The sequence below is a fragment of the Bufo bufo genome, chromosome 5 (genome assembly GCF_905171765.1).
Source record: "Bufo bufo chromosome 5, aBufBuf1.1, whole genome shotgun sequence".
Lineage (NCBI taxonomy): Eukaryota > Metazoa > Chordata > Amphibia > Anura > Bufonidae > Bufo > Bufo bufo.
In genome coordinates, this window is record NC_053393.1 from 129292470 (window position 1) to 129315735 (window position 23266).

Consider the following 23266-nt stretch of genomic DNA (forward strand, 5'->3'; position numbering starts at 1 on the left):
TTGCCACCCTAATGCTGGGTGTGCAATAAGTGGCAAAAGACTTAGAGATATTACTGACTAAGAGTGCTGCACGCCACTGATATCGTGCGTGCAGCGATGAGCCTCCGGCATGTATTGGCCGTGACGCGCGCGTAATGCGAGCTTGTTTAAATGGAGGGGGCTCCTCCCATCTGTATACCAAACCTCCAGCAAACGTCCAATAGAAGGTAGACACGCCGCGTGGCTACACCCACTACTCACGTCATCACCGGGTGACACGCAATCCATTGTATCGTCAGACTAACAAAAATCTGGCGCCGCCCCCCGTTGACGTCACTGCAAGGAGTTAAACCGCCCATTACTCGTAATCGATATGAATCCGCCCATTCACCAGCGTCCTCAATCAATATGGTAAGTGGGAGGATGAGTAAGTGACGTGTACTCCGTCTGCTTCCAGGGTATTGGTCAATACAGTGAAGGGGAGGAGAGAAGGACTGTGACGCACGCTTGAGTCACCAAATAGGCGGGGACAAAAGGCTGAACGGATACACTTAGCAGTCAGATGTATATAGTGATACCAGAAGAGACCATAAAGGTTCCCCATGATTAATCGCGATAGAACTAATACAGAGAGATATAAAAGATGTATATTAGAGTAGCACTTAGAAAATGTAAATAGAGGGATAGAGGACCCATTAGGCACTCGTATAATACACATGGGTACCATGGATATCAAAACTAAGAAAGAGGGATATTAATATTCGATAGACGGTATGTCATATAGGAGCAAAGAGTCACATTGAACAAAGATGATATAGATGGCTATTACTAGACGGGAAATGTTTATTCAATGAAGCATGCATATGAAATCGCATTATTGAGGCCCTTAGGCTTTACAGTTTTTAAGGTGAAAATCCACTGTGCCTCTTTCCTGAGGAGCAGTGTATCAATGTCACCTCCCCTGGGTGGTGGTCTGACATGTTCTATTCCTTGGAATTTAAAGCAGTCCATGACACCCGGGTGACAGATGGCCACATGTTGTGCAATAGGGGTATCTCCAGAATTTTTGATTTTCAAAAGATGCTCTCCTATGCGCCTCCTAAATTCCCGTTTCGTTTTCCCTACATATTGTGAGCCACAAACGCAGGTCGCCAGGTATACCACCCCAACTGTCTTACAGTTGGTGAAGGATTTTTAGCGTACTTTATATAGGCAGTAAACACTATTTGAAAGTCTGCAGCATGTCATCAAGGCCACGGTGGAAGAATACGCTGTGAATGAATGAGAGTTTATTAGACTTCTCACTATTATTCTACTGTACATTTTTTGTGGGTTCCCAAGTTTACCCTAACTTGTACCAAAACATACCCTAAGGGTACCTGCAAACAATGCGGATTTTCATGTGGAAAAAAAGTAGCGTAATACAGTATCAGCAAAGTGTATGAGATTAGACAAATATCATGTACACTTTTTTTCCTTAAATCTGCATCGTGTGCCACCCTAAGTCTGTCTATCGCATGCAAGGGATGCAAGATCCACTCTCTTTAAAAGTGGCTGCACACACTGAAGATTTATGTTCAGAAAATCTGCATGAGATTCGCACCAAAACTGCACAAAAGAAAGCACATAATTCCACGCTATTTATCACGTTTTTGGTGCAGATTTCTAGCAGGTTTTCTGCAGATCTCACCCTTAGGGCTCGTTCACACGACCATGCCTTTTTTGCGGTTCGCAAATTGCGGATCCGTAAAAAAAGGATGCCGCCTGTGTCTGCCCAATTGCGGAACAGCACAGGAGGCCCATTATAGACATGCCTATTGTCCACAAAACGGACAAGAATAGGACAGGCGGAAAATGCAAATGTGATCGCACACTGCATCCAGCACTCTGCCCTCCATGCTGGATGAGACATTGGTTTATATTTTGGCCAAAGCATAGTAAGCCACTCACCGCGTCAAGGTCGTCTCAATTGAGTGGTCCCTAACTCTCGTTCCTACCTGTTCATGGGCCATGACAGCCACACAAAATCCAGGGAATGCAGGTCAGCATGCAAGCCAAGTACACTTTGCTTGTAACCAATACGCCTTAGACTTTTTCCCCACATTCATCAGCGCAGTGAGCGCTGTGAACAGCACAGGCAGCGCAGCGATGCTGCCTGTGCCTGAAATAACCAATAACAAAGGTCCTTACAGCAAGGAGCTTTGTTTATTGGTTGGTATGAGCGCACCAGAGCAATACAAGTCGGGTCGGGCAGGGGAAGCAGACGGGAGCTGGAAGGAGGAGGGGAGGGCTCCTGTGGCCACTGTAGTAAGGAGAGCGGAGCACGCTGCCCGAGGACCTTGGGCAACGTGACGGCCATTGGAGAGGTTACGAGCATGGACTCGTGTCTGGTCCCCGGTGACCCTTCTCCCCACTCCTCCTGTCACCTCACTAGTGACCCTGCTTCCCTCTTTCTCCTGTCACCCCACTAGTGACCCTGCTCCCCCTCCTCCTATCACCCCAAAGGGAAGAAGCTGAACAGACTCCACCATGATGGGGTCCGTACAGTTTCCATTCGTGATCCTGTCTTTTTACCGGACACAAGTGCTACATGCAAGGCTTTTTTTTTGTCTGGTCTTTCGACAGAATCTGCAACAGATGCTCCAAACGCAGCCTCCAACGCAGATTTGAAGGCCTACGTATTATGTATTTTAGTAATGCTCACACATGCCCCCTCACAGTGTTTGCATTTCTTTCTGGCAAAGCTACCTGGTTCTGGCCCGCAAAATTTATACCATGTCCTAGTGCGGCCCTCAAGACGAAAAATGGTTGGGCACCACTGTCCTAGACCAATATTTCTTCCACTATAGTGCATAGAATACATGTCAGATATTGAAAGTGAGACATTTTACAATTTCATGAAAAAAAATTTACTCATTTAGAACTTGATAGCAGCAACGCATCGCAAAAAATTGTCTAAGGATTTTAGCTGCTCAGCAGTCCTGGGTTTTCTTGGAATTTGCATTGTAGAAAATGATACTAACCTGTGAGACTACCAAATGACTATCAAACATGGATCCCTTAGTTTTAGCAGTATATTTCAAGGAAAACATAAATTTGGACTGTACTCTCATTATCTTGGTCTGTTCCACCTTTTTTCCGATGTACACATCCATTTTACGTTCCTTGTGGAAACTATCTTCATGGATGCCCTACTGGTGTTTTATATGGCAGCCTATATTCTAAGTGCATTTGCAGTGGGGGGTGAACAGACATCACAACAGGCACTGTTGGAATATCTCTGTGCCATATGACAAAAGCATGTTACATTCTAGAGGACATATTAGTCTCTTTAAACATCCTCATGTTTTATATTTGGGTTTATTTTACATTCATAGCCTAAAAAATGTTTCTGGGCCATAACTAGGAGCCTTTTGGGCATGCACGTAGCTAGAGGTGGTGAAGAGGTAGCAATTACACCCGGGTCCTGGTGTCTGAAGATGGGATCGACCGATATTGATTTCTTAGGGCCGATACCGATAATCTGTGAACTTTCAGGCCGATAGCCGATAATTTATACCGATTATTCTGCAAATTTTTATTTAAAAAAATAAATAATTCCTACACAAATCTGCTGAAAATGTTAACGTGTTCTTCTTCTTCTTTTTTTTTTTTTAAACGAACAGCCCCCTTAGGGACTAGAATCCTTGTCCTATTCACCGTGATAGATCTCTATCGGGGTGAATAGGACCTCACACTGTCCCTGCTGCTCTGTGCACACAGCATCAGGGATGTTACCATGGCAGCCAGGGCTTCAATAGCATCCTGGCTGCCATGGTAACAGATCGGAGGCCCAGCATTACACTGCTGAGGCTCCGATCAGAACTGCCAGTGAGGAGGGGAGAGGGGACCCTGTGGCCACTGCCACCAATTATTAATACTGGGGGGCTTGGGTGGGGAGGTGCACTGCGCCACCAATGAAGATAACTCAATAATTCATATACAGGAGGTGGAAGCTGGCTGCAGAATCACACAGCCGGCTCCCGACCTCTATGAGCGGTAGCTGCGATCCGTGGAAGTTAACACCTCAGGTGCGACACCTGAGGGGTTAACTACCGCAGATCGCAGCTACCGCTCATAGAGGTCGGGAGCCGGTTGTGTGATTCTGCAGCCAGCTTCCACCTCCTGTATATGAATTTGAATGAATGAGAGAGTAATCTTAATTGGTGGCGCAGTGGCCACAGCCCCTCCCCTTCACTTGTCCTCCCTGCTCTGATTGGTGGCAGCAGCAGCACAGGGGGGAGGGAGACACTGCTTCCTTCTCCCCTGTGCTGCTGAGGGAACACGGAGAGCGCTGAGAGCAGCGCGATCCTTGTTCCCAATAAGTTATCGGTATATCGGCAAAATAGATGCCGATACCGATAACGTCCAAAATCCTGCATATTGGCCGATAATATCGGTAAAACCGATAATCGGTCGATCCCTACTGAAGAGGTCCTTTAAAGGGGTTGTGCAGCCATTACATATTGATGATCTATCCTCAGGATAGGTTGTCAATATCTGATCAGTGGAGGTCTGACCTTCGTCACCCCCACCGATCAGCTATTTGAAGAGGAGGTGGCGCTCCATGCGAGCACTGGTTCCTCTTCAAGATTATACTACGCGTCATCTAGCTTGCGGCGGTGCAGTATAATTACAAGTGCTCATCTCGTTAAAGTGAATGGAACAAGCACTGTAATTACACAGCGCCGCCGAGACTTCCAAGATAACGCACAGTGTAATGTTGAAGAGAAGTAGCGCTCGCATGACCGCCACCTCCTCTAAAAACAGTTGATCAAAGAGGATGCCGGGAGTCGGACCCCCACCGATCAGATATTGATGATCTTTCCTGAGACAAACCCCTTTAAAGTCTATGTGCACTTTCATGGGCAGTTTTTTTTATATTTTACTCATTTTACTGTTTTTCTAGCTGTGTGACTGGTACCCCCCCCCCCCCCCCCCCCCCCATAACAGTGCCATCCACAGATCCCCCGTAACGGATGGTCTCAAACCAAATTCAAAACTATGCATAATCTATAGCAGTGTGGTGGTGAAAATTTACGTCAAACATAAAACATGATGGTTTTTGTTTTTTTTCCAGATTTTCACCACCACACTGCTATAGATTATGCATAGTTTTGAATTTGGTTTGAGACCATGTCAAAATAATGTTAAAATTGGGGTAGGAAGTAGGAGTGTAACCTGACTTCTTCCCAACGGCTTGTTTTGATGGCCAATGCGCTATTATATGACCTGAAATGGCCCTCTTTTGTGATAAACAACTTTTTAAAATTAAAAGGAACAGGTAGGATAATGTTGTTTGAAGATGATCACTAAATTCACATATTGCACTCTGTAAGGTTTTGCTTTAATATGTTGCTTAAATAATATGCCATCATTGTGCTTTCACAGATCTAAGAAAATGGGAACTTCTACCGTCTGGTCTCCTCCAAGAAGTAATAGCGGGACAGGTTAAGACCAGAAACCAGCTAAAGTGAGTCCAGGTGTAAATCCATCGGAATCTAGCCAAAATAAGTTTTAAGTGTGATTTTTCTTTTTCTTAATAGGCTAGTATTTCATAACCATTGAGGACTTTATTTTGCTCTGCCATAAGGATTAAAACCGATTAAAAAATTAGCCAATTCAAATGACTTGAAAGTTGATCTGCATTACAGATTTTGATATCCCCAGCATGTCAATTGTCCGTGCAAATTTTCAAGATCTGAGGCAAATCCATGTCAGAATCTGCAAGTAACAAATGCAGATTTTGGTGCAGAAGTGCAGCAAAAACCAAACAAAAATCCACATACACTGCATCAACATACCTGCACCATGTGTGGGTACCCTTCTATCATATGGAGATGCTTTATTCTGAGGTCATGGTAATTTTATTTGCTTCAGGTCTTTATCTTTGCTTTTCTTTTTTCAAATTATTATAATTTTTTTTTACTGCACCCAGTGTTTTCTGGATCACACATTTTTAAATTGTAATATATAAAAAATGCAAGAAGTCAGAACTGTAGTTAAATTCCTGTGATGTGAAAGAAATGCCATGAAGATGTTTGATGCAGTTTTTTGAGCCAAAGCTAGAAGTAGATACAGCAGGTAGGAGAAGTACAAGTTCTTTTTCATTTCCATTCCTTTTGAATCCACTTTTCTTGGGTTCAAAACAGCTGTATTAAAAAAAATAATAATAATAAAAAAAAAATGTGAGAAACCACCAGAATACTATGTATTTGGTTGTAATTACCTTCAATATGAAATTCATCTTTAGAATATATTAAGTCCACCCAAAATATATGTATTTAAAGGTAGTCTGTCACCTTTAAAATGTGTTTTCAAGTTAAGTATACTGCGAAGTAGGGTAGGTGCCCTGAAACATGACATAGTAACATAGAGGGAGATTTATCAAACTGGTGGAAAGTAGAACTGACTTAGTTGCCCATAGCAACCAATCAGATTCCTCCTTTCATTTATCATAGCTCCTTTAAAAAAATGAAAGGATGAATCCGATTGGTTGCTATGGGATACTAAGCCAGTTCTACTTTACACCAGTTTGATAAATGACCCCTTAAGACTGAAAAAAGACATCTGTCCGTCTAGTTCAGCCTGTTATCCTGCAAGTTGATCAAGAGGAAGGTAAAAAAACCCCATGAGGTGGAAGCCAATTTTCTTCATTTTAGGGTACTTTCACACTTTTGTGTTGGATTCCAGCAGGCATTTTCATCGCAGGAGCTGCCTGCCGGCAATCTGTATGCAAACGGACATCATTTGTAGACGGATGCGGATCTGTCTCACAAATGCATTGCAATACTGGATCCGTCTCTCCGGTTGTCATCCGGAAAAAAGGATTCGGTATTTATCTTTTTCACATTTTTAAAGGTCTGTGCATGCGCAGACCGCAAAACCGGTTCTGTTTTTCCGGAACACTTGGGGCCGGATCCGCATTAATGCATTTCAATGGAAAATGACAGATCCGGCATTCCGGCAAATGTTCCGGAATTTTGGACTGCGAAAATACTGCAGCATGCTGCGGTATTTTCTCTGTCCAAAAACCGTACAGTGACTGAACTTAAGACATCCCGATGCATACTGAACGGATTGCTCTCCATTCAGAATGCATTAGGATAAAACAGATTTATTTTATTTTTTTCGGTATTGAGACCCTAGGACGGAACTCAATACCGTAAAAGTTTAACGCAAGTGTGAAAGTACCCTAAGGAGGGAAAATTCCTTCCCAACGCCAATCAGGAAATGAGAATAACCCCTAGATCAGCGACCCCTCTCTAGTAACTATAACCTGTAATATTATTACACTCCAGAAATACATCCAGGCACCTTGTGAACTATTTTTGTGAACTCACCATCACCACCTCCTCAGGCAGAGAGTTCCATAGTCTCACTGCTCTACTGTAGTCCACCCATTCCAGTTATTACTTTAGTTGCCTTTCTCTGAATCCTCTTCACCTCTGATGTCTTCCTTGTTCACAGGAGCCCAGAACTGTGCACAATACTCCATTTGTGGTATGACTAGTGATTATGCCCCTTTTGATGCTACCCATTATCTCATTTGCCTTGGCAGCAGCTGCCTGCCACTGGTTTCTAGAGTTAAACTTGCTGTCAAGTCCTTTTCCATGTCAGTGTTACCCAGTGTTTTACCATTTAGTATGTACGGGTGACTTGCATTATTCCTTCCCATGTGCATAACCTTACATTTGTCAGTGCTAAACCTTATCTGCCACTTCTCTGCCGAAGCCTCCAATCTATCCAGATCCCTCTGTAGTAGTATACTGTCCTCTTCAGTGTTTATTACTTTACACAGTTTAGTATTGCAAAAATAAAATGTGTTTTTTTTACTGTGCAAGCCTTCTACAAGACCATTAATAAATATATTGAAGAGCATAGGACCCAATACTGACCCCTGTTGTACCCCACTAGTGACAGTGGCCCAATCTGAGTGTGTACCACTAATAACCACCCTCTGTTTTCTATCACTGAGCCAGTTACTTACCCACATACAGACATTTTCCCCCAATCCAAGCATTCACATTTTATATACTAACCTTTTATGTGGTACAGTATCAAATGCTTTGGAGAAGTCAAGATATACGACATCCAGGGGTGTAACTACCATAGCGGCAGACCATGCGACTTCTGTGGGGCCCAGAGCAAGAGGGGGCCAAGTCTTAGTTGGGATTATATCCTCTTCTACTGGAGGTGAAAACTTGGTCAGATCTCTACCCTCTAAAGGAATAACTTTTAGCAAATGAAGCAGTGGAAAAATGGCCCAAGAGTCATTGAAAGGGGTTTAGGCAGAAACCCTTCTGTCCTGTGTGGGGGGCCCTGGTTTGATCCTTGCTATGGGGCCCGTACTTCTCTATGTACACCATTGACTCACCCCCGTCAAGTCTAGAACTTGCGTCCTCATAGAAACTGATTAAATTAGCTTGACATGATGGATCCTATAGGAAGCCATGCTGATGGGGCGTTATACACTTCTTTTCGTTGAGGTACTCCAGGATAGCATTTCTTAGACTACCTTCAAGCAGTTTATCGTTGACAGATGACAAACCATAGGTTTTATTTTTTAAATGGAAAGAAGTTTTGGTGCACCATTGTTCTGCCATAAAGAAAGCAGCCACTCCCCTTCTTGTTTGATTTACAGCCCCTAACAGTTTATAGTCCGTAGTGATGACGCAGGGGAAGCCATGTGCACCGAAAACCTTATTTGAATAAAAAAGAAGCATTTTTAAGAGGACCGGGTTTTCACAAGACATGTATGTATAGGTTTCTGGGCACCTACTGTAAATGGTGGTATCCTTACTTTGAAACTTTGGAGGTGACCGGTTCATTTTAAGGATAGTTTCATACTAACCTTTGTGAGATCCGAAATGCTGTTCCGACAGTGCAGTGGTTTTAGTCCGGGCGAGTCTCAGCATATCTGAAGGGTTGCAGCTGGATCTCCGGGTGTCCATTATAATTGGGTAGCACGGCATTCATGTAGTTTCTGGTAATGCTGGATCCAGAGAGCACCCTGCCAGATCTCACTAACGCTAGTCTAAAACTAGCCTAAACATGCCGGAGAGGTGTTTTACTAAATCGCATCATAGACTACTGGTTTTTCAAAGCTATGATGACCTCCGACTTATGTGAGCACTCTGAGATTCTCTGCAGGGAATATTTGAATGGCCCTTTTGCTTAGAATATTGGGGTGCTTCTACTGCCATTTGTTGTCCATAGCAGCCACTCGCTGAGCAGCTTTCATTATTCAAGAGCACAATACAAAAAGAAAGCTAAGCTGTGACTGGTTACAATAAGCGGAAAAGACAGATGGGGTAACTTATCAAACTGGTGTAAAGTAGAACCAATCAGATTCCACCTTTCGTTTTCCAAAGGAGCTGTCAAAAATGAAAGGTGGATCTAATTGGTTGCAATGGGCGACTAAGCCAGTTCTACTTTACACCAGTTTGATAAATGACCCCAAGATTTTCTTAGTTTAATAAATTTGCACCATGGTGTCAATGGTTTTGAGTAACCGAAACCTCTGAGTAGTGCTGAATTGTTTTGAACAGGTCTAAAAAGTGTGGCTTCCTTTTTGTTCTAAAAATCACTGGCGGTCCTAGCTCATGGACTCCTCGAATCTTGTGACTCCTATATATGACATCTCAGTTGATCAATGTTATAGAGACACTTCCATCTGAAAGGAGTATCTTTTTAACTTATTAATAGAAAACCTATTTTTTTTAAAGAATTTCTTTTTTTTCTCCCCTTTTTCTTTTCTAAAAGTACTGTGCCAATTAAAAAATGAAATGCAAAATCATGTCCTCCTGTAGCAGACAAAGATAAAACTCCTATATAGATCATTTAGGCTGCTACTGTAAGACATATGTTATCTGTTAGTAAAATAGTAGATTAGTAGATTTGGGATGACAGGATGACCACTCATTATTTTCCTAGGCCTGGAAAAAAAAAAGCCCACAGAAGTGAATTTTACTTATCCGTGTAGTGCGAGAGTCACTAATTGAGTCACTCTCTTTTTTCTAGTCAATGTGAATAGTCTGATAGTTGAGTAAGGCTATTTATTATGATAAAAATTCAGTCAAAGTAGGAGGTTAAGAGCCAAGACAGGAAGTACAATACATGGTGTGACTTAAAAAAAATATATATCCCAAAAACCATCCACCTGTTCTTTGTGTAAAAAAGAAAAAAAAATTGATAGCAAATCTACATGCAGGCTGTTAAAGGGGTTGTGTAGTCTTTATATTGATGACCTATCCTCAGGATAGGTCATCAATATCTGGCAGGGGCCCAGCACCCCACGCAATCAGTTTTTTTGCAGAGCTCCATGTGAGTGCTACTTCCTCTTTATTACTCATTCTCTCACATGGAGCACCGCTTTCTCTTCAAACAGCTGATTGTTGGGTGTGCCAGGTGTCAGACCCCCACCGATTAGATATTGATGACCTATCTTGAGGATCGGTCATCAGGATAAACAGGCTGCACAACCCCTTTAATATGTGATTAGAAGTGTTGATGGTATTGTCTGTTTAAAGGGGACCTGTCATCAACTTTATGCTTCCCATACTAAAGGCAGCATAAAGTAGAGACAGTTGAGTTGATTTCAGCAGTTTTTAATTTAAAAGTTAAAAGTGGTTGCCGAGAACAAACATCACAGTCGTTGCAGACTAGGCCTGGAAAAAAGTCATGGCCACCTGAGAAGAGTCTTGGTTATTCATGATCTCCTGCTCTCCTGCTGATGACTGACCGTCTTCTACCTAGTTTTCTCCCTCTCTCTCTCTAGGAGAGAACTGCCAATCATCAGCAGATGGGTGAGAGTGAAGGAGATTATAATAACCAGGACTCTTCTCAGGTAGATTTGACTCTTTTCAAGGCCTGGGCTGTAATGATTATAAAGCTGGTTCTTTGCAACCACTTACTATTAGCTCATGAGTGACACACCAATGAAATCAGCATTTCTGTCGCTATTTTATGTTGTCCTCAGTGAGGTCAGGATTAAGTTGATGACTGGTTCCTTTTAAGTAATTTTTCACCTTTTAAAAAGGTATTCCCACTTAGACATTTAGGGGCCCTGTCAGAACAGAGAGAGCAACACGTGCATGGCCACCTCTCTACTCCTTGCAGTCAAAAGGCTGAGCCGTGTTCTTGCGATGACTATGGTTCCCACGTCTGGAACCCGCACCTATTGGACACTTATGGCATATCCTGTGGATATTCCATAAATATCCAGATGGAATAACCCATAAAGGGACTAATATAGTGTTATATAGTAGCAGCTACAGCAGTCCAAAAATGGAGCAGCTGGTTAATATTCATCTTCAAGCAGTAGACTGTCTTTTGTGTGTGTCACAACTGCATATCTACCACCAATGGCATTTTCATTTTTCTGGGTAAATATGGAAATGAGTTGGTATACATTTGAATAAATTGTGCCCTAGAAAAAAGGTTGGCTTGCAGTATTTTAAGGGTTCCTGCTATAACAGATAACTAGAGACCTGGGGCTTTTGGCAGTTTACCAATTTTGAGCTGTTAGATGAACTAGTGTTTGTCCGACTGCAAAAAATGCTACAGAACTGTATGAGAACAATATATGCGTGTTGACACAAAATATTAAAGGGAGTCTGTCAGCAGTCTGTCGGCAAAACTGCTTACAGTGCTAGGTAGTGGCTGTGGAGAGATGGGTAAACGTACCTTTGTGTATTTATTAGCGGCATCACTGTTTGGCCCCTTTCATACGAGCGAGTTCAACGCATCGGGCTCGCAGCATGAGTATGCAGCAGCTCCCGTCCTGACCTCCCAACACTGACTGGGTCACATAGCATTATATTGATTTTATGATGCTATGTAACCCTTACAGTTCTGTCAGTGCTATCCAATACATTCCAGAACTGTAAGGGTTACATAGCATCATAAATCAATATAATGCTATGCGACCCCGTCAGTGCTGGGAGGTCAGGATGGATGCTCTAACTGACACACGCTGTGAGTCCAATGCGTGGAACTCGCTCATGTGAAACCAGACTTACTAGACCTTTTTATTCCACTTGCTGCTCCCCACGCAAATGCCCTGATGACATTGAATTGCTCTCTGCAGTGGGACGTTCCACAACCCTTACCCTCTGTTTTAAGTGGTGTCCAAAGCGTTCTCCTGGTTGGATGCTACAACAGGCACTCAGAGCAGAGGGTCAGAACTGCCAACAGACTCCCTAATCCTTCTTATAAATACATTACTAAGTTTTGCTTGCAACCAAATATTCTGCTTTGTGTGTGTGTGTGCGTTTTTTTTTTTTTCTTTTTTTTGTTAATGCTTACAGTGGCAGTGCTTAATTTATTTAGATTGCAACTCCATTGCATCATAGTTATTTTATATCATTTTTCTTTTTTCAGTCCCCTTTTGATTTTTTTCCGACCACATGGAACTTGCGAAGCCACCAAAAACGCTGTCACTTAGTGGAGTTGGGCAGTTGCCAATTGTCCAACAAGAAGGCCTGGTTTAGGCTGCGATGGCCACTGTCATTCCCGGTGATTTGTCAGAAGTAAGAGATACCCAGAAAGTCCCTTCAGGGAAGCGTAAGCGTGGTGAAACAAAACCAAGAAAAAACTTCCCTTGCCAACTGTGTGACAAGGCATTTAACAGTGTTGAAAAATTAAAAGTCCATTCATACACTCACACAGGAGAGAGGCCCTACAAGTGCACGCAGCAAGACTGCACCAAGGCCTTTGTTTCTAAATACAAATTATTAAGGTATACCTTCTAATTTATTTTATTGCTTACATTAAAGAAAATTCAGATTTACCTAGAGTGCTGGGACAGGTGCTTTCTGCACCCCCAAACTCCTATCATATTTTGGTGCCCTGTTTTGTGCCTGTTATTAATGCATTGCCTATGTCATGTGCCAACATATAGGGGCGTAGCAATAGAGGGTATAGCGGTAGCTGTTTCATCCAGGCCCTGGTACTTGAGTCCTAAGGGCAGCTTTGCCATATAAGAAGACATGTAAGTATTATAAATGGACACTTTTGTGTGGAGTCCCGGCTACTAAAACTGTTATCCAGTGTAGCAATTTTTTTTTGGCAAAGTGCTCAGAGTGTTTTAAAACAAATAATGTATACTCACCCTTACGATCCCCCACTGCTGCCGTACGTATGCTTGCTGGGGTCCCTGCTGGTCCCTCCTTTCTGGCCTGGTCTTGACAGGCAGGAAAGACCCAATTGGAACATCAGAACAAGAGCAGCATGGATCAATGAAGGTAACCACTAAGGCCTCTTTCACACGGGCGTTGCGGAAAAATGTGCGGGTACGTTCCGGGAACACCCGCGATTTTTTTCCGTGCAAGTGCAAAACATTGTAATGCGTTTTGCACTCGCATGAGAAAAATCACGCGTGTTTGGTACCCGAACTTCTTCACAGAAGTTCGGGCTTGGGATCGGTGTTCTGGAAATAGTATTATTTTCCCTTATAACATGGTTATAAGGGAAAATAATAGCATTCTGAATACAGAATGCATAGTAAAACATCGCTGGAGGGGTTAAAAAAAATTAAACTCACCTTAGTCCACTTGTTCGCCGCCCGCCATCTCCTTCTGGCTTCAGCTGATCTCTGTGCAGCAACAGGACCTGTGGCGACGTCATTCCGGTCATCACATGGTACGTCACATGATCTTTTACCATGGTGATTCACCATGGTAAAAGATCATGTGACGTACCATGTGATGACCGGAGTGACGTCATCAAAGGTCCTTGACCTATAATTAATGCTCACCACAGGTCCTATTCAGTAAAGGGGACAGAAGTGATACCGGGCTACGCGATCAAGTGGATTAAGGTGAGTTAAATGATTTTTATTTTATTTTTTAACCCCTCCAGCGCTGTTTTACTATGCATTCTGTATTCAGAATGCTATTATTTTCCCTTATAACCATGTCATAAGGGGAAATAATAATGATCGGGTCTCCATCCCGATCGTCTCCTAGCAACCATGCGTGAAAAACGCACCGCATCCGCACTTGCTTGCGGATGCTTGCGATTTTCACGCAACCCCATTCATTTCTATGGGGCTTGCGTTACGTGAAAAACGCACAAAGAGGAGCATGCTGCGATTTTCACGCAACGCACAAGTGATGCGTGAAAATCACCGCTCATGTGAACAGCCCCATAGAAATGAATGGGTCAGGATTCCGTGCGGATGCAATGCGTTCACCTCCCGCAACGCATCCGCGCGAAAAACTTGCTCGTGTGAAAGGGGCCTAATTCTTTTAAACCACTCTGAGCCTTCGCAAAAAAAAATTCCCCACCAGGCAGAAGCCCCCAAGGAGAAAAGCAGTGTGTCAGGATGATTAGTCATATGATCCTGCTACAACTTCAGAATGTGGTACCAGAATGAATTAGGCATTTGGGGGTGAGGGAAGCTCCCAGTACTCTTGGCCAAAATCAGTTTGTTTGCCCACATTTTTTTTTTTCCTGTACATTGCTACCAATTTACCATCATTATTATTATTATTATTAATTTGGAAAAACTCAATGTACAAGATTTTATTGCCATCATTATTGAAATTTAAATGCAAAGCCACACGACTAGGTGCTGAAGGGTAAAGCAGTGCACCTTAGTAAGCTTATGTATGTTTTTTTTATTTATTATTCTTTTTTTGATTTACAATTGTTTGTGTTTTTATCTGTATTTAAAGGCATATGGCTACACATTCTCCAGAGAAAACCCACAAGTGTAATTATTGCGAGAAAATGTTTCACCGGAAAGATCATCTAAAGAATCACCTTCATACGCATGATCCCAATAAAGAAGCATTTAAGTGTGATGAATGTGGAAAGAACTACAATACCAAGCTGGGGTTTAAACGTCACTTGGCCTTGCATGCTGCTACAAGTGGAGACCTGACATGTAAAGTATGCTTGCAGACTTTTGAAAGCACAATGGTGCTGCTAGAGCACCTAAAGACCCATGCAGGCAAATCTTCCAGTGGTGTTAAGGAGAAAAAACACCAATGTGAGCATTGTGATCGTCGCTTTTACACCCGCAAAGACGTCCGCAGACACATGGTAGTGCACACTGGGAGAAAAGACTTCCTTTGTCAGTATTGTGCACAGAGGTTTGGACGCAAGGATCATCTAACCCGTCATATGAAGAAAAGCCACAATCAAGAACTGCTGAAAGTGAAAACGGAACCTATGGATCTGTTGGATCATTTCACCTGCAGTGTTCCTATTAAAGATGAGCTGCTTCCCGTGATGTCCTTATCTTCCAATGAGCTGACATCAAAGCCATTTACAAATAGTTTGCAGTTGAACCTCTATAACACACAAATTCAGTCCATGCAGAGTTCTGCAGCAACACACCAAATGGTCGCTCCACCATTGTCTTTGGGCATGCCATGCCATATAGATATGGATTCTGTCCATCCTTCTCACCAGCTTTCGCTGAAATACCCACTCAATTCTACCTCATATGCAGTTTCAATGCCTGATAAGGAACAACCATTGAAAGTGGAGATCGAAAGTTACCTTATGGAATTGCAAAGTGGAATGACTCCCTCCTCCCAGGAGTCTCCTTCGTCTAAGTTAGGTCTGGATCCTCAAGTAGGGCCATTAGATGACGGTGCTGATGGAGTATCCCTCTCTAAAAGTTCTGTTTCGATTGGCGAACCTCTAAACGCATCTTCATTAGACTTTAACCAGCTGTTTAATTTTATACCAGCCAATGGTCCACCGTACAGCACACCTGTATCGCTTGGAAGTTTAGGGATGGGCTACTCTCAAGAAGAGGCCAGTTCATCGATGGCCCAGCTCCCCCAACAATCACAGGATCCTCAAGACCCTAGCAATATGTGTTTTGGTTCTTTACACTCATTATCCGCTGCTTTTACAAGCAACCTCAATACAACCACAACATTGCCACGATTTCATCAAGCTTTCCAGTAGGATTTATTACAATGGATTGCCTTAGATAGCTGTTTTTTTTTAAAAATCTTAGTGCCAATGAAAAGGCTTTTGGAACACCTGATAGTCTATTCATTAACAATCTCATTAAGCCAGTACATTGTTAGCTCTTCACAAGTGTCTTAATTGTTTACTTGGGTATTAGATGCCTTACTATATGTGGTCGTATTTTATACTGCCAGCTGTGTCTTGGTTTAATTTTTGTTCCTACCTTTAGAAATAGATCTTCTTGGCTCAGCTTCCTATGAAATTCCACTTAAAAGAAGAATCAGGGGCTGAAATACTCCGATGATGGTTTTATGTGAACATATAACCTACATTACTATGAACTGTGATGAGTCAAATCTATTCCTTATTCGGTTGGCAAATCGATGAAATGTAACACACCTATGTGCACCAGCCTGCATCCGACTGGCAAGCAAATTTCAGTATTACGCAATGCAATAATTTGTAAAATGTTGGTTGCACCTTTGCATGAATCTGGATTAAGAATTGAGTTCACTGAAAAGTAGTTAACTTCAGCCCCTTGTTTGGCATTTTAAATTGCTGTGCTTCCCCACCCCCGAAGATTGTATAGAATTGCCTTAACCCGTAGTATTTGACTACTACACATGTGCCTTCAATAAGCCAGTGTCCTATATATCTATATGTATGTTATTCTATGCGACTATCTGTTTGAATGGTTCTGTACTGCCGTTCATTAGATATACGCTGCCAGCACTTGCAAAGATATGTACTTGGTTAGGAATGAATTTTTTTGCCATTACCAAGATTTCAAATCGGGACTCTATGGAGTTGCATAAAAGCATATTGCTTATACCACTTTGCTTGGTAACCGTTATATCTTGCCCCATCAACATGCTCTGCTATCTGTTAGGCATTAGGAAGAAAAACAGAGTCTATAGCCGAAGAGTTACATGGTTTAATATATATAAAAATATATATAAATAAATTAGTTATAATAATGCGTACCAGATGAAATGTGGCAGGGCATAAATATAAACATTATGGGAATTAAGTTTCCATTTTATTTTCTTAGTAAAACTTTTAGTTATTTTTTTTTCCTGTAACTTGTAAATATTCATGGTATGTTTTAACAGTATTTTCTTTTAAAGGCATTATATAGTAGAAATAGTATTTTTAAAATGCAAACTGCTTTTATGTTTCAGAGTTAAAGGAAAAAACGAGAGAAAAAAACAAAAATAAGAAATCTGTGCTTATGAATTGCACACACGGCTCTGATTAAAACTTCATCGTATAGTTTCTATGAAACCAATTACTGGCTTTCATTGAGCATCTATTGTTCGGTGTTGCCTTTTTTTATTTTTTTTTTCTTCAAGTAAAAATATAATAGAAGGGAAAATCTGAAATGTTAGGAACCATTTTGTGGGAGGGTACTGGTTTTTCTTTCCATTTCTACATACTCAACATCGATGTGTAATTTGTATTTCTGTGTTCAAAATTAACAAATGTTTGGTGTTTTTTTTTTTTTTTTTTTTTTTTTCACAGGATGGTTAATCACAGCAGATATTTCTGAATTTCAGACTCTCTTCCTTCCCATTTTATTTCTATCCAAATAGGCCTCGTAAACGCATCTGAATATAATTAAAATATTGCCACATCTCCTACATCATGGCCTTATATTTAGTTCTTGGGGGTAAAGAAAAAAGTGCCATATATTTATATTATAATAGTATACTATGTTTCAGTTACTGTTTGGATATAGAACATTTTATGTATGTGAATGTGTATATAATATATATATACACACAAAAAAACTTTCGCTGCGGCCCTTAAAGGAATAAATAGCCAAACTGTTGCATTTTATTCAGAGAATTTTTATTTTTTCAAAGAATTATATTCCATTCAGAAATAAGACAATATGTTGAACCTTACTAGGTCATCATGGCTTCAGATGGGCTATAATGTAACAGTTGTCTTACCCTAATTGTAAAATATATAAGCAATTAAGTTCTTAATACCTTGATAATTAGCCCCACTCTGTGTATACTATCCTTATTTTATTACCCAATTCCTATCGGCCACCTAGGCCCTATCAGTAGTGGGCATGCATTCAAATACCTACAGGAGCACTGGATGAGTCCATTACTGAGAGGGTTGATGTTTCATTTCCGGAAATATGCTGTTTAATTTTCACCACATTTTCTTCTTTACTTAGTACATTCTTTTGTTTGTTGCATGTCTAACCTCTAATTTCTGGATTACATTGATGTGTTAATTTAGCCAGTACTTAATTTTTTTTTTCTTTTTTGGCGTCATATATGCTGACTGATACATGAGCCAGAGCTTGTTTGCATTGAGGAAATGAATGTTCAGAAGACCTAATTTCAGGATCATTTACTAGTTAGCTTGATGTGTGTCATAGGCCAATATTTAGTAAAAATTTAAGCTTGGTTGACCTTTTTATGTTACACTTTTCTTTTTTTTTTTCTTTTTTTTTTTTGAGATATAGCACTTTTGGGAAAAATTTTAAAAAAAAAAGCTAAAAACAATGAAACCTTTTTATGAGAAAATAAAGGTAATGCTTTTTATGATAGACTCTTTCTTAATGTGTTCAATTTCCATTAGATAAAGTATGTAGGACTTTAGTAATAATGCTTTGTGTACAAAATGATAAACCCTAGTTTTAAACAGGTACAACTTATTTACAGTATTTGCTTAACAGTTTGCTATATTGCACAAACCAGTGTCTCTATCTGTTTATCTTTTTTTTTGTTTTTTACATTTTTGCTGCCAGAGATACTTGTGGAGTATTGCAGAATTTCACAATGGATTCCAATCACACAAATGTTATCGCTATCTTTTTTATTTTTTTGTGGTTACTGATCAGGTTTACATATTTCAAGACACGCTGCCTTCTTTTTCAGCCATATAAACCTATAATTAGTCCTATAAAATATATATAATACAATATAAACCGGTATGCACAAGAGATTTTTGAATGTAATGTTTTGGATCTATAGCACTCTTCAAATTTCACCCATTGCCTGTTGTTGGCCAGCTGCTGCTTCTGCACTGCAAATCCAAGTGGGCCTTTCTTTTATCTAATACCGTTTTTCATGGACCACATGAACTTGGTTCATTAGTGGCTCTTATTTGAGAAACCTGACTCATTACAAGAAGAAAAAAAGATACGATTTTCACATGCTAAAATGGTGAGATTTGTTCATTTTTCACGATAATCACTTGCATATGTCATTAAAGGGAGTGGTCAGTGATGTCATAATGATGACCTGTTTTTAGGATAAGAGATCATCAATATCAGATTGGTGGAGGTTCGACTCCCAACACCCCTGCTGATCTTGCAAGCACTGCATCCTCTTCATTGTTGACCCTGTACACTGTCTAACTTGTAGTTGTGGTGCAGCATAATTAAAACTTCTCCCATCCACTTGAATGGGAGAGAAAGCTCTAATTACACAGCATCGCTGCTACAATCTAGTTTGGGGGCAGGTAAACACTGAAGAGAATGCAGTGCTCTCATCCGCACCACACTCTCTTCCAAATATTGATGGCCTATCTTCAGGATAGACAGCACCCCCACCAATCGGCTGTTTCAGATTAGCTTTGGCGCTGAAATTACACAGCTCCGTCCATTGTGTAGTGGATGGAGCTCATGACTGCAGTGTTTCTCCCGTTCACTTCAATGGTCACAGGGCTGCAGTAAAGTAAACTGTTAAATGCTGTTTCCATCAGGACTATGTATACAATGACCAAATACGGACAGATGTCAATGGACTGGTAAGTTATCTGCTCATCTAGGGATAGGGGAAATGGAGGCTAGTTAGTCTCTCCCACCAATGAGAAGAGCTGACAGCAGATTATTCTGACAGTGAGCCCTTTCTACAATGATCACCTTGTTAGGGGGCTTTCATATGTGGCAGACTTTGTTACGGAAAATGTCTGCGACTGAAAAGCCCTTCCATTCATCTGAATGAGGTTGTTTTGGTAGGAAGCAAATGAATTTCTGCAAGTCCCATTCAGGTGAATGGACTTGATTTTCAGTTTCAGACATTTTCTGCCACAAAATCCATCACGTCTGAAGGCACCCTTATGGAAGGTCATGGTTTGTCTGAACTAGACAATCACTATAAATCTAATCTATTCTTATAAAGAATATTCCATTCCACGTATTTGTATATTCTCCTGGATGAGTTGACAATGACATCTGTCTACTATACAGTACAGTGAAAACTTTTAGGCAGGTGTGGTAAAAATGCTACAAGGTAAGAATGCTTTCAAAAATAGTTAATACTTTATTTTTATCTATTAATAAAATGCAAAATGAATGAACAAAAAAGAGAAATCATTAGTTGGTGTGATCACCCTTAGCCTTCAAAACGGCAACAATTCTTCTAGGTACACTTGCACACAGTTTTTAAAGGGACTCAGCAGGGAGAACTAACCACAGGTCTTCTCTACATGTAGGCTTGCTCAAATCCTTTGTCTTTTCATGCAATCCCAGACACTCTGTGATGTTGAGATCAGGGCTCTGTGGAGGTCATATCATCACTTCTAGGACTCCTTGTTCTTCTTTACGCTAATGATTGTTCTTAATGACTTTGGCTGTATGTTTCGGGTCATTGTCCTGCTGCAGAATACATTTTTAAAATTAAAGGATTCGCACTTTTTGAAAGCATTCTTAGGGTACTTTCACACTAGCGTTTTTGATTTCCGGTATTGAGTTCCGTCACAGGAGCTCAATACCGGAAAAGAACTGATCAGTTTTACCCTAATGCATTCTGAATGGAGAGCATTCCGTTCAGGATGCATCAGTTCAGTCCCTCTTGTGTCTTTTGGACGAAGAAAATGCCGCAGCATGCTGCAGTTTTATCTCCGGCCAAAAAATACTGATCACTTGCCGTATCCGGCATTCATTTACATTGAAGTGAATTAGTGCCGGACGCATAAAGTGTTCCGGCAAAACGGATCCGGCTTTCCTGTCTGCGCATGCTCAAACCTATAAAATGACACCGGAGAGATGGATCCGGTATTTCGATGCATTTGTCAGTACAGATCCGTATCCGTCTGACAAATGCCATCAGTTTTGCGCCCGGATTGCCGGATTCGGCAGGCAGTTCTGGCGAAGGAACTGCCTGCTGGAATCCTCTGCCGCAAGTGTGCAAGTACCCTTACTCTGCCACATTTTTTCTACACCTGCCTAAAACATTTGCACAGTACTGTATCTTTCAAGCCCTACTTCTGTAAGCACTTATTTATAGCATGCTATATTAAAAAATAAAATATATATATATATACCGTATGGAGAGTTCTTAACTTTTTGTGCAGAAAAGTTCTCTGTACAAAGGATAGAACCTGTTTATCCCAGGTAATTGCATGCCACATAATGTTCGAAAGCTTTTATTCACTTAGAAACAAAATGCTGCTTTACTCAAAAAGTCGCACCAAGTTTTTTTTTTTTTTTAAAGAAAGGCTGTTCTCCACCTAATGGACAAGGACCACCATTTGCTAATGCAATGAGTTTTGTATATTTGGTAATCACCAAAACAGTATATTGCTTGTCCATTGGTACGTGTTGACTTTTACTGAACATCAGGCAAAGGGCAAATTTACTTTCAAAAATATAAAAAATAGTGCCCTTTAAAGGCTAGGTCTTGGTCGAAGGCAATGTGTCTTGGTGTGTTTTCTTGCCATGAAAGTGACCATACTGTTACTACTTGTCAGTATAAGCTTCAGTGGTACAAACCAACCAGAATGAATGTTTATCCTCTCAAAAACACTCCTGCAATATTGTTCTATTGGATCATCATGCTGCTAATGTAACTAGGGAAACCGTTCTTTAATGGTGCTACAACCTTCCTGTCACTTACAGATGTAATTTTTACCATAGAAAAAGGACTATTTTATTATAGCAATAGTTGTATGATATATTTTTATACTGTGATCTAGTTTACCCTTTTATGGAACTTTATACAACACCACAGCGTATTAATATGCACTTGCAGAAAAAAAAGAGCAAAAAAAAATAAAATAAAAGATGGTGAACATGCCTTTTTTATATATTTTTTTTTTCTCAAACACACCCAGAATTTTGTTCATTTAAGTAAATATACAATAAATGAATGAAATGGGCGTAATATATAGTGTAGAGTGAAGATCACACTGTATATTAGGATTTGGCATTTACATTTCTGTATTACTTTTGAAACTTTTTTTTTTTTTTTTTCGACGGATAAATCTCTTCTGACTTTTTGATGAAATTTGTTGTCCGTCGGTGGGAGAAAAAAAAATGTTTGGATTTACAAGTGCTTAAAAAAATTTACTTTATACAATAAAAGGTTTTAAAAGTCAAAGTGGAAGAAATAGCATTCCAGACTGAATTTTATTGTATCTTGCATTAAAAAAAAAGTTATCCAGAAATATGGGAATATGTGTTGCTTATCATGTAAATGTACTTACAATGTATTCACAAACTACTGTTGTATTTGTATAAATATAGACAAAGATTGCATATATATTTTTGTGTATAAGCTCTGTAAAATAGCAATCACGATACGAAGCTGCAGCGGGTTATGTTGAGCATTTACATCCAAAGAGACAGACTATTTATTGTCCAGATTCTCTGATACTAAAAGATACCTTGCTGCTATTTTAAAGAATAGAGCTGCAGCTTCTCGAGGCCTACAGTGTTTGCTGTACAAAATATGTGAACTCCACAAAATCAATAAAATTGCAGAATGGTTTAGATAACATCTACATGTGCCTGGCTGATTTAATGTTTCTTTTTTATTCTGTGTGTTTTGTGGTTCTTGTCCTTCGGCTATGATCTCGCTAGCATCGTGGCTTCCATTTAGGCTAAGACGACGTGTCCCGCGACACATAGGGCACAACTACTCTGCAACGTGTTTTTTGTCGCACAGCAATTTTTATAATGATAGTCTATGGTGTTGCACTGCGACGTGTGACATGCTGTGACGCAACAGTCGCAGAAAAATCCATCTTGGATGCATTTTTTGCTACTGTTGTGTCGCAGTGCCATAGACTATATCATTATAAAATGGTCGCGCGACACGTCGTCGTGTAGCCCTAGCCTTATAGTGTTGGGCGGATCTACCAGATCCCAACGGTCATTGGTGGCCCCTTTGGACCTTAAGGCCCCTTTCACACAGGCGAGTATTCCGCGCGGATGCGATGCGTGAGGTGAACGCATTGCACCCGCACTGAATTGCGTTGCGTGAAAATCGCAGTATGCTCTATATTCTATATTTTATATTTATATTCTATATTTTTCACGCAACGCAGGCCCCATAGAAGTGAA

At 40.7% G+C, this 23266-nt stretch overlaps 1 protein-coding gene across 3 annotated transcripts in view; it reads left to right on the plus strand.

Moving 5' to 3' along the window:
- The window catches only part of PLAG1 (PLAG1 zinc finger), a 44862-nt gene extending 27565 nt beyond the window's left edge, over positions 1–17297 (plus strand). The window contains exons 2-4 of one of the 3 annotated variants that reach the window (XM_040432307.1): positions 5410–5491; positions 12403–12760; positions 14700–17297. In XM_040432307.1, the coding sequence (XP_040288241.1) occupies positions 12519–12760; positions 14700–15948 (1491 nt within the window). In that variant the 5' untranslated portion in view covers positions 5410–5491; positions 12403–12518 and the 3' untranslated portion in view covers positions 15949–17297. Of the gene's footprint in view, positions 1–5191; positions 5492–12402; positions 12761–14699 lie in introns of those variants that run through there. The other 2 variants (XM_040432308.1, XM_040432309.1) reach the window with 2 other exon arrangements.
- Positions 17298–23266: the final 5969 nt, after the last annotated feature.